The 12,136-nt window shown below is 48.8% G+C and overlaps 1 protein-coding gene across 2 annotated transcripts in view; it reads left to right on the forward strand.

Moving 5' to 3' along the window:
- The window catches only part of TMCC1 (transmembrane and coiled-coil domain family 1), an 84,439-nt gene extending 72,523 nt beyond the window's left edge, over positions 1-11,916 (forward strand). For both annotated transcript variants that reach the window (XM_086469685.1, XM_086469686.1), the window contains 3 exons: positions 1,142-2,076; positions 8,508-8,643; positions 10,796-11,916. In XM_086469685.1, the coding sequence (XP_086325811.1) occupies positions 1,142-2,076; positions 8,508-8,643; positions 10,796-11,110 (1,386 nt within the window). In that variant the 3' untranslated portion in view covers positions 11,111-11,916. The remainder of the gene's footprint in view (positions 1-1,141; positions 2,077-8,507; positions 8,644-10,795) is intronic.
- Positions 11,917-12,136: the final 220 nt, after the last annotated feature.

Genomic DNA, 12,136 nt, shown 5'->3' on the forward strand with positions numbered 1-12,136 from the left:
GAGCAGGGAGGCCCCGCGCTGCGGGAGCCGCTGCGCTGCCGGGGGCCGGCGGGTCCCGGCCCCGTCCCGCCTCCCCGCGCCGCCCCGGGGCTCCTCCCGGCTGTGCCCGCCGCCGGGCGGCGAAGGGCCTCCCTCGGCCCGCGGGGGCGGGGCCGCTCTGCCGCGGGGCGGGCCCGGGCCCGGGCGGGACGCGGCGGTGGCGGCGGCGGCGCAGCCATGCGGACGCCCGGCGGGAGCCGCGCGCGGGGAGCGGGCGATGCTGCTGGGCCGGGCCAAGGTACCGCGGGGCGCGGCGGGGCCCCGGGCGGGCGAGGGGGCGCCGCGGGCTCTCCTCGGCCGGAGGTCGAGCCCCGACCCGGGGCTGCGCGGGCTCGGCGCTTGGGACCCGCGCCGTGAGAAGCGCCCCCGGTCCCGGGCAGGGGGTGTCGCCGTGCCGCGGCCCGGCAGCCCAGGGAGGAACGTCGGCGCTCGCTCTTATTTGACGCGGCTCGTTTGCGCTGGAATCGCGTTTAACTTTTTTTGGCTGGAAGTGGGGCTCGTCCTTTGACCCTGGCCGTCTGTGGCCTTCCGCGAGGAGGCCCCTGCCCGCGGGGCTGTCGCTTCCAGCCGGCGCTGCAGCCCGGCGGCGCGGCCCGGAGCTCTGACGGCCCCGTGTTCCCCTCTGAGGCACAGACCTTCGCGGATCTCTTGTTTCTCGGCAAGGTTCACCACTGCTCGCCACCTGACGGACAGGTGAAGCACTAGGAATACCTTGGGTTTGCTGGGTGCTGGATCTGTGTGGATTTTGCTGTTTCACAGTTACCTTCTCTGTCGTTTTACTTGCCGGCTGATGGAGCTTCTGGCCTTACACCAAAACTTCAGAGAACTCAGCCTGCCAAACCTGGGTGCCCTGTCTTGCGATGTGCTTGAAATTTCAGTTGTTTGAGGCCATTAAATTGGCTTAAGTATGAGGGGTTTTGCTTTTTTCTCAGCTTGTACTAGATGAAGTTCAATTTATCGATACCGTACCCCGGCCAGGTGAAAAAAAGTGCGTTTTTGCAGAATTGCATCTGTTTGTCAAGTTGGTTAGCACAAGGAAGGAAAGGTTTTATATTCGTGAAGCTGTTGATCAGTGCTTATATTTCTCTCTCTCCTTGCCTAGATCGAGCGACTGGAAGTCAGCAGCCTAGCGCAGACCTCCAGTGCAGTGGCCTCAAGCACTGATGGCAGCATCAATGCAGACTCTGTTGATGGGACCCCAGATCCTCAGCGTACAAAAGTGGCTATCACACACCTGCAACAGAAGATACTGAAGTTGACTGAGCAGATCAAAATCGAACAAACAGCCCGTGATGACAATGTGGCAGAGTATCTGAAACTGGCCAACAATGCAGACAAGCAACAGAGTGCCCGCATTAAGCAAGTGTTTGAGAAGAAGAATCAAAAGTCAGCCCAGACCATCTTGCAGCTGCAGAAGAAACTAGAACATTACCATCGAAAGCTGCGGGAGATTGAACAGAATGGCATCCCTCGGCAGCCAAAGGATGTCTTCAGGGATATGCATCAGGGTTTGAAAGATGTTGGAGCGAAAGTCACTGGCTTCAGTGAGGGAGTAGTAGACAGTGTAAAAGGTGGGCTTTCCAGTTTTTCCCAAGCCACGCATTCAGCAGCAGGAGCTGTGGTTTCCAAACCCCGGGAGATTGCCTCCCTCATACGGAACAAGTTTGGGAGTGCAGACAACATTGCTAATCTGAAAGACTCCTTAGAAGAAGGCCAGGAAGATGGGACAGGAGGCAAGGGTCTAGGTGTCATTCAGAACTTCCAGTCAAGCCCAAAATATGGCAGTGAAGAGGATTGCTCCAGTGCCACGTCGGGCTCAGTGGGAGCCAACAGCACAACAGGGGGCCCTGTGGGAGCTTCTAGCTCCAAAACAAACACTCTGGATATGCAGAGCTCAGGGTTTGATGCAATACTGCATGAGATTCAAGAAATTCGAGAGACACAGGCAAGACTGGAAGAATCGTTTGAGGATCTTAAGGTTCGCTATCAGAGGGATTACTCATTAATAATGCAGACTCTGCAGGAGGAGCGGTACAGGTACGTACTTTCATACTTTGTTTCAGTAGTAAACACTGGGAGTTGCAGAGCACCGGCATCCTGGGTAGTACTGCTCAGCAGGCTGTTCCCAGCAGCCTGATTTGGATGCGGTCTTCTCAGGATTTTGCCCTCCTAGCTTTGTCTTTTGTAAATATCGTTATCTTGCTGATCATCTCCCCTTCTGTATGAGAAAGAAATAGCAAGGAAAAAAGTTATTTCATAGTGTTCTCAAGACTAAAACATCAAGCCAAAGAGGTTTAGAAAGATGTCCCAAAACATTGATGCAGTTACTGTTATCCAGACAGTCCTTTGCCCTGCAAAAATCCTGCAAAGGTTTGGGTCAAGGCAAGAGACAGGGGACTATATGGACAGGATCCTGACCCTGCCTCCTCCAATGCTCAGATCCATATCTACCAGAAAAAGAAGCATCCAGCTTTCTTAGGGCTCTCCAAAAAGACATGATCTTGCCTATGTGCCAAAACTAGGCTATCCCCTTCCCTTCTTCGCTCAGCCCCACAGTGGCAGGGTTCAGTGAAATGCAGCTAAATTAAATGTCGGGTGTTGGCAGTGCTCTTGTCATGGAGGTCCCCTGGCTCTGGAAGTGGATAACCAACGTCTCCATCAGCCTTCCCCTCGCTGGAAGGAACGGAAAGGTGGAGGAGTTGCTGCAGTACTGCCAGTCCCTGATCAGGTCACAGGGGAGAGGTGACAGTGGCTTCAGGGAGGCACCCTGGCAGTGTGGTGTGGCAGCCAGCTCCCCCCACCACTGAGGCTACCCCCACCTCCCCCCGGGAGAACAACCCGTGGAGAGGTGCTGAGGGAACGCTTTCCCTTCCTCTCCTGTGCTGGGTGGGAGAGCTCTCAGCAGGCTGCCCCCCATGCTGTCCAGGAGAACCCCTTGTGTCCTCCCGTCACATGCTGGGAGCCAGGGCTCGTCTGCAAGGCTCCGGAGGGAAGAGTCACCAGCTGCCCTTTAAAGCGCGCTTTTTAAACTTCAAATAACAAATGCAGAGAGGCCCAGCTCCTCGTTCTGATGGGGGACAGCAGGCTTTTTGTAACAAGGTTGCTTACGGCCTTGGTCACTTCGGGCGGGCAGCGAAGCACAACCCGGGAGAGCTGCTGGCTGTGGGGACAGGCTTCCTGAAGTACCGTGCGCCGCTCGCTGCGTCAGTTTGCACAGTACGACGTGGAGTTGCCCCACAGCTCTTCAGACATGCTGGTGCCACATCACTGGAAAAACATTTGAAAAGGCTTAGCCTGCCGGGATCTTGTAGAGACAGCAGGCGTTCTGTGTGCTTTGCGAAGGTTGCATAGATAAAGCCAGACCAGCACCACTTCCTAGTCCTGCTTTGCAGCAATCAGCGATTTGGCTGAAACCACTGCCCAGCACAGCAACTTTGGTTCCTAGTGCCTCATTGTCACAAAGTCCCGTAACAAAGTGATGCGGTGTTTGATCTTCCGCTCCCCAGTAGAGAGGGGTCCCGTTGTCTGTTGCTGTGTAGGTTGTTGTTTCATGCATACAGCAGCAGCCATTCATGGTGGGATGCTATATGCGGGCACAGTACAGCTGAAGGAATGGCCTGAAAGTACAATGGGAGACCTTGGGGACTGATGTATGTCGTTAGCTAAACTGGCTGGTTGCTGAAACGACTTAGCAAGATTCACGTAGGTCCTCATGCTAGTGCAGTATGACGTCATCTCTGTCGTGTGGTGTTAGCCTTGGCTGAGTGCTCCCCTGAGGTGAGCCCGGAACCTGACCGCTGACCAAGGCAGCCTGGAGTGAACAGCTTCTGGGAGAATCTGTATTTGGTTTATAAATGCTTTAAAAGATAGTAATTTAGACCTGTCATTTGGAACATTGATGCAAATTAATTAAAGGTGTGACCTTTAAAGAGGACCAGTCAAACAACACTACATGCCCTTGTCTCTGCAGGCTTTCAGAGGTGAGCAGGTAACTGCACGATCCGCAAGGAACTCGTGGGTTAATCACAGTGAGAATAATACCTTACTGTATAAACCTAGCTTGTTTGATAGCTTCTGCATTTTAAAACATCATGAAGTTGAAAGCCAACATCACCCTGAGAACCAGAAGGTAATGGGATCTGTCTGAAAGCAGAGAGGGCTGGTACCTGTTCCTCCGGCTAGGAACCCCTCTGGTTCCTCAGCTCTCTTCAGAAAAAAATTAAAAGATAGGAGTGGAGGTTGTGGTTCGAAGCTGGGGGGCTGGGGATTCAGATTAATCATAACTGGTTTTAAAAGCTATAAATACCTCATTGCTTTATTTCTGGGAAGCTTTCAAAAACAAGCACGGAGTTCAGTTAGAGCTTAAAAAAACTGTTTTGGAGAAGCTTTTGCTCACAGGGCAACACTGAGTGTTGGTGTTGCACCTGGAAGCTGGAACAAAGCATGTGCCATGAAATTTCTCACCTGATCTTTGTCCATTTCCTCTTTCTTAGACGTTCTACTTTTTTGCAGGTTCTGATCTTTTTTCCTTGCGTGTTCTTGCAGTTTCTGCTTATCGGCCACGGCTCCCCTCGCAGGTTTTCCGTGACCTCCTCAATCTCCTCCCTCCCTCTCCTTGCTTCCAGATCTTGCCTGTCAACCCACGTAGCTACCAGTTCACCAGCTGGCTTTGGGGCAGGGACTTGCTGGTGCAGTCGCTCCAGTTCTCCCGCCCTGGTGCTGCAGGGTGCCGGACTAGCCTGGCGGCGCCTCGGCGAGGCTGGGGCAGGCTGCACTGCCCTGCCCGCCTGCTGGCAGCACGTGCCGGCCCCGGGGCACTGCGCTGCCTGCTGGGGCTGAGTCATCACGGAAGGAAGATTCTGGCGGCGCCTTGGCCATCATTGTGTTTCTCCGGCACCGGGAGAGGGTGCAGAAATAGCCTGTTGCTTATCTCATCGGTTGGAAGGTGGTGGTTGTTTATTGATGTGAGCAGGGACTTTCTGTGCTGTCGAGACTGAAATAAAGTTCCTGCTGAGTATTTTCATCATCCATGTCCCTTTAGGAACCTGTTTGTACATGGTGAAGTCATGAGCTCACGCATTTGGAGTGTGGCCAGCCTGAGGGTTTGGGTTTCTTCCCAAGCCAGGCATCCTTGGAAAGGGCACTTAGGTCTCCCACGCTCCTGTCAGGAGAGATCCGTCAGCCAAAATGCTGGACGCTGGTGCTTTCATTTATCTGTTTCTGGCTGTAGTCTAATTGTTGGACTTCAGTCTGTCCTCATGATTTTTGAAAACAGATCCAATGTGATAAACCTTTGAGGTCGAGAAGGGCTGAAGAGGCCTTTCTGGAGCATGGCCAGGCAGCGAAGGCGCATGTTGTGTCAGGCGGGTGCTGCCCTGGCCATGAAAGCGCTGAAACATCCCTGCAAAGCTGTCGTCTTCTGCCAGGGGAGGTTCGGAGCTGGAAGCACAGCGCGATGCAGGTGCCAAGAGCAGCTCGTGCTCCCTCAGGAGCAAGCTCTGTCCCCCGTGTGTCGTCTAGATAGAGAACTTGGAGTGTATTTCAAATAGGTACTGCTTTTAGCTATTACTCTGCTGTTGAAAGCAGTGTGTTCAGAGCATAAAAAATGTATTTGAATAACTAAGATCAGGGGAAATTTTGTGTGACATAGCTATAAAAAAAGGTCCGTCTTGAGAGATGCTTGAAGGGAGGTATTAAATGGTGTACACAGTGTACTTTTAGGATCAGTTTGGTCAGTTACTTTACTCACCAGAGCACATACTGAGTGCAGGTAAAATGTCTTTTTCATCACGTCTCTCCCTTATGTACACTGTATTAGCTGTCTATTTTGCAGCTATTACTTCAAAATGCCATAATGCTTTTTTAAAAAATGAAACATTCAAATTGTGTTTCTTAGCCTTGTTCAAATCAGTTACCCGATTCCCAATCAGTGAGCCTCAGAAATTGCACAAAAATCTGACATGGCTTTTTTAAATGAAGTGTTCCCATCTCTCACACTTCAGCTGAGCACCCCAGCAGTTTTCTGGGTGCCTTCCACATGAACATTTCAGATGATCTCCGAGAGACTTGTGACGGTCGTCACTAGTCTTATTACACAGGAAAGTTTCTGTGCTGGAGCTTGTTAATCTAGAGGGTAGTAATTTTAAGGAGAAATTTCACATATTATCTAGTAAAAAAGTAATTCTTGGACTCCAATGACGAATTTTTCCATACCTGAAATAAAATGGAATTTGATCGTTCAGGGCACTGCTGTATTCACAGACAAGTTTAGAGTCTGTTGCACAGACAGTGGCACTCGTATGTTAGAGAGGGAAGCATGAGTATAATCTTAACCCTGGACAGGCGTCCTGTGCCTTTTACTTTTGTAATACCTCTGAGTTAAATACGAACTGTCCTTCAGCAGGAGAACCCTTGCTTCAGGCACTGTAAGTCACAGGAACTCCCTTAGCTTTTCCAATTTCAATACCAGTAGAGAACAGCAGGAAAAAAAAAAAAATTTCTAAACTGTAGTTAACAGGACAAGGAGTGAAAGGAGATGAATGGAAGAAATGTCATTTCAAAAATAAGTCTGGGTAGGTTGGGGAGGGGATGTTTGTCTTTTTTTTTTTTTTTTTTTTTTTAAATAACCCAATTCCAGCAGTTGCCTGACACACAGTTTCTGAAAGCGCAGGTTTATTAACAAACAGAATGTATTTATTAGCAAACAGAATATGTTTCAAGTAATTGATGCTGCCTTTGGGACTTAGAGTGGGTTTAGTTGTGATTTCTTGGTTGTGGGCAAGTTGGGTTTTTTTAAGTTGGGTGGGAGCAAATGGCAATATTAATTATCTGGGCTCCTTCATTAGCCAGCCTTCACACGGCTGTTCCCTTGTTTGCACTTGTCGTTCTTGGGAAGCCAGTTTTGTGTGTCCTGTCTCGGTGGCACAGCTATCATGGCACCTTCCTGGGCTGAGCCATGTCAGCTGGTGCCTGTCTTAGTCTCGCTGCTGGTTGACCACAAGTGTTTCATTGCTGGAAATTGTGGTGCAATGTCTGACTCCTCCTCAGTTTAAAGCAGTGTTGCATTGGGAATGTGAATGAAAGTTCTCTTCAGACTTTTCAATTAAAAACAAAACCCCAAGGCTATTTTTAAAGGCTAGCTTTTGCCCACAGACTCTGAGTATTTAGCTTGTGAAACACCAAAAAATTCTTGGAAAAAAAAAACAGAAGCAGGATTTTTGTCTTAGTTTCAGAACTTGTAATTAAATTCTTTGTTATAGATAAATACTGTTCGTTCATTTGGGGAGTGGGTGTGTGTGTGAATTCAGAGGGAGTCAGAGGGGAACTGAAATTAAACCGAGGAATTATCTCTGTGTTGAATTCCTTAGAAATTTCTCGATTATTAGTATCAAGGGTCAGATGATAAAGAGCTGTACGGTAAGCTTTTTCCACGCCATTATGATGAGTAGACGGTCAGTGGAAAAACCCCAGTGGCCACAATAGCTGTTCCCATACCTTCGTTACTGTCAGAGTGTCGCTTGCAGTGAGCCCAGCGTGAGAACCTAGGGAGGAGCATGGTGGAGGAGGCTGGTGTGGATGGTGCCCAGCTCCCCGCTCCCAACCCTTGGACTGTGGCCTAGCTGTCTGTCCATGTTCACCTTTTGGCTGATTTATTGAGGCATGAGGTGCTTGTGAATTTGGACTTGAAATTCCAAAAGTGAAGTGCTACATACAAGTGCAAAGTATCCCTAAAGTGTTTTGAAAGTGCTAAAATAACATTGCGGAGCCATCACTGAAGTCAGTTTAAAACTCCCTCAATGAGAAACAAAACTCTTTGTCTCGGAGTTGTCGTAACTCAGGTTTTTTGGGCAGCCCTCTTCTTCAGGGCTGCTCCCAGTCCATTCACCAGTAGCAAACTGAAAAATAAGCAGGTTAATGATTGCTGTGCCCTCCTTGTAACAAATATGATGGTCTTTGCTAGCTAAGTTGGATCATTCATGGGAGGTAAACAAAAAGATAAGTCAAAGATATCCATGGGACCTCACACGCAGAGCTCAGACAGGACCATCATGTTCTCTGACGCATCAGTCACCTTTCATTTCTGTGTCAGTTTTATGCCTGTTACTGTTCTGAGTGTAGAGGAAAATGCTTATGAGCTTATGGTATTAGAAGGGAACTGTTTTCTTTACACAAAAGTTTGGGGAATAACTTACTCTACTCTGATTCTGTCCTTGATTTTGTGCATCACTTGTCAGTTGTCATTTAACCACTCTGTGTGGTTTTCCCCAGGCTAGAGAACATTACCTTGCCTGGTAGAAAGGATTTCCTTAATTCCCAGTGAGAGGGCCTTATGTCGTAACGCGTGCTTTTGTGGCGACTGAGGCAGCCACGCTAGTTTTCAGTAAAAAGTCTGTGATGTTCATCGATTGATTGTTACTTTTGCTGTCTTCCTCTCATTAAAGCTCCTGTACCATGTGTATCATTTCTAGATGTGAAAGACTCGAAGAGCAGCTAAATGACCTGACTGAGCTCCACCAGAACGAGATCCTCAATTTAAAACAGGAGCTGGCCAGCATGGAGGAGAAAATCGCCTATCAGTCTTACGAGCGAGCCCGGGACATCCAGGTGGGTGCCAGAAACACAGAGACTCAAGTCCTGCCTTCCATCTGCTCTGTCTGTAATTCCTTTGCTTTTGAAATACTTCTGCGATTTGATACTTGGTTTTAATCCTTGTAGCTTTGTTGCTCAGCTGCATATTGACGAGTTCCAAAGGGGCCCTTACTCCACTTCTGACCTTGGGTGTCTCTCCAAGTAGCTTCTTCCGTAGAGAAGGCATGTGCCCTTGCCCCCCGCAGGCAGGTTTGTCTGCGGAGGGAGCCTGCCGCTTGGTCTGGAGCAGAGCTTTTAAGCTGCAGCAAAGTGGGAGCCTGTGTCCACCTTTTGTACAGGGCTTTGTAGGGTATTAGAAACCAACGGGCCGTGACCTGAGCACTTTTTTTACAGCAGTGTTCCCAGCGAAAGGGTGTGTTTCTGTGTCACTAATTTTAGAGCAGTGGTCACATATGTCTAAGGAAAAATAGCTTTGTGTATCCAGTGTCTTGAGTCAGGAAACAATTCTTTCTGTTGGTTTTGCCCAAATAAGGAGGTATTTTTAAAAGAGAAATTTCTTTCCGTATGTAGAAGACCAAAGCTATGGAAACAGAGATTATGAAGTTGGAGGGCCTTCCACAGAGCAAAAGACCTGGGAAATGATCTAAGCAGCCACAAAGGTCTGTTCAGAAACAGGTCTGACATCCATTTAAATACTTGCTGTGCTAGTTTTAGCAGGGAACTCAGTCCCGATCATTGACGTGACATATTTATAGCGTGAGCAGAGAATTGTAGGTCAAAGTTCTCCCTCTTTCTTCCCCCCAAGGTACTTCAGCCAGGTGGTTTCCTCTGGAGACAGAGTGGCTGCACTTTTGGCACTCTTGTAGATCTAGCTGCTGCAGGTCCAGTTGAGTCAATGTCCTTCCAGGTTGCTTACTGTTAGAGGAGGCTGAGCAGTACGGCTGCCCCGTACTTGCAGGGACCGTATCTGAAGAGAAGCCCCCATGTTTCATTGACCTCCGCAGACATGATGCAATGACAGAGAAATGTAACAGGTGACAATGACCTTTAAGTTCAGGTTAAAATAAATCGGTGTCTGTGGACAGTGGTGCCATGGCCTCCGACAGAGTAAACAGGAGTCTTTCCCTTGGGGGAATGTTGCAATATTCAGGTTTTGTTCTCCTCTCTAGTTTAACACAGCAGGAAGAAGTAAGGTTGAAAACTTAAATTGAAGTGGGGATTCCTCAATGGCTTTTTTTTAATCTTAGTTTTCTGATTCAGCACTTTTAGTGTAAACTTGCAAATTGGGACAGACTATTCCTTAGCATTCCTGGGGAAAAGGTAAGTGTTGAGTTTTCTTACATGAAGAACTAGTTAAGAGCATGGGCCAGTGCTGCAGAGGAACAGAGTCCCAGTTCCTTTTTTCAGTGATCCGTCTGAGAGAGACTGCTGCTTGCTGCAGACTTCTAGATGTTACCCAAAGTTGGCATTAGTGTCCAAGATCAGCAGTTCTGAGGGAGGATTAATGGAGTTGAATGGGCTCACAGAGGGGTCGGAGAAGCACAAGCTACTGCAAGGAAAGTGGTTGAGATGGGAGACTCTGGGAATGTGCATCCCAGAAGAGGAAGAAGAGGAGGAGTGCTGACTAGACACAGCACCTTTGTCCTCTCAGTAGTCTCTTGAAACCAGAGCTGAAGCAAGCAACTCGCTGGGTAACACCCCCTTCCTGGACAAAGGCTGTCCGATTGCTGAGGGCTGTCAGCATCCTCCTCCCTCTGGGTGCGATGGCCAGGCAGGAAGGGTGGTGAGGTCCCGGGTGGCCGTTGCGCCACATGCAGGGACAGGCAGCTGACAACGCAAAGTGGCAGCTGAGGTAACAAAGCCTGACTTCTGCCCAGCCTGTCATCTCTCTGCTGAGTGTCAATGAGATGACGTGGTGTGTAGCAAACTGCCTTGCCTAGTTAACGAGGGGCTACTCGCCCTCCATCATGTGAAGTGGCACAGCTTCCTCTGCTCCTGCTGCAGGATGTGAACTCAGTGCAGTGACTCATGTCCTGCAGGAGGTGCGTGGGGCGTGAGGAGGGTGGCCCTGGTCTGGCCCAGGTGGTAAGGTGGGAGCCATGGGCTCTCCACCACTGGGGTGGACTTGTGGAGTACTGGCAACCCAGCAGTGTGTTCTTGCCAACAGGAGGCACTGGAAGCATGCCAGACCCGCATCTCCAAGATGGAGCTGCAGCAGCAGCAGCAGCAAGTGGTGCAACTGGAGGGGCTGGAGAACGCCACAGCCAGGAACCTGCTGGGGAAGTTCATCAACATCCTCCTGGCTGTCATGGCTGTCCTCCTTGTCTTCGTCTCCACTGTGGCCAACTGCGTCGTGCCCCTCATGAAGACCCGCAATAGGACGTTCAGCACTTTATTTATAGTGATTTTCATTGCCTTTCTGTGGAAGCACTGGGATGCCATCACCGGCTACTTGGAACGGTTCTTGTCTCCCCCCAGATGATGGCGGCAGGAATTGGCTGTGTCGCCCTCCTTCTGGCGCTCCCAGTGAGCCAGCGTGGCAAAGATGAGTCAGCAACTACTCCGCTGAAGTTTTAAAGTGTCCGAGTGAATTTGTTTACATTTAGAATAACGTTTTTTCTCTGCGAGATGCATTGCAATAGTATTTTTTAGATTTTATTGAAGAACTCTTTTTGGCGAGAATCCTGGATAATTTTTATGTAGCATGGTTCTCTTTGGATGCAAATCTTAAGATTCTTTAAAGTGTACAAAAGAAATAAATAAAATACAGAAATTTGGAGCATACCAATGGGCAATTTAAATTGTGGCTTGAACCACTGTACTAAACCTGTCAGGAAGAAGAGAACGTGGTTAGCTTAAGATGAGCGAAGCTAAATCTAGTGCATAGCCTTGAATGATGGTACCACAGCAAACCTGTAACACTAAACTTTTACTGTGAAGTCTGCTCACATTCCATGTCCAAATGTATGCGTTCAGAGTGGTTTCTTTCCTTAAGAAGAGAAAAACGACGTGTGGATCTCTTTCCCAGCTCAGCGTCTGGGTTTGCCATTTGTGCTAACCTGACTTACAGTAACTTTCTCTAAGGCTGGCTAACTTTGCTAAGCATATGAAGTGGAAGCCTCATGCCGTACGCAGTAACTGCACAGTCGTGCTACAGTATTTTGAAGTAGTCCTTGAAATACTTATCTTTAAGCAGAAGCCCTTGGTCGCACTTTTAAGGTTTTTTTTATATATGTATATTCACAGATTAAAAAAAAATCCGAACAGCATACTTGAAGAGTGTAATACTCAAACTCTCAGTGCTTCCTTATTGTTTCTAATAGGATTTTTTATTATAATTATTATTATTATTATTGGGGGTTTTTTTTGGAAGGGGTTGGGAGGGTCGTTACTTTTTTTTTCCTTTTAGATAAAGAAGTGATGTTTTTAAATGAAGAAATGCGTGAATAATTGTGAGCCGTCTTGTCCTGAAACAGTTTTGAGGAGGACAGAGAGTAGTTTCTAGTGC

The sequence above is a fragment of the Leptosomus discolor genome, chromosome 9, assembly GCF_034619465.1.
Source record: "Leptosomus discolor isolate bLepDis1 chromosome 9, bLepDis1.hap2, whole genome shotgun sequence".
In the NCBI taxonomy this organism is placed as follows: domain Eukaryota; kingdom Metazoa; phylum Chordata; class Aves; order Leptosomiformes; family Leptosomidae; genus Leptosomus; species Leptosomus discolor.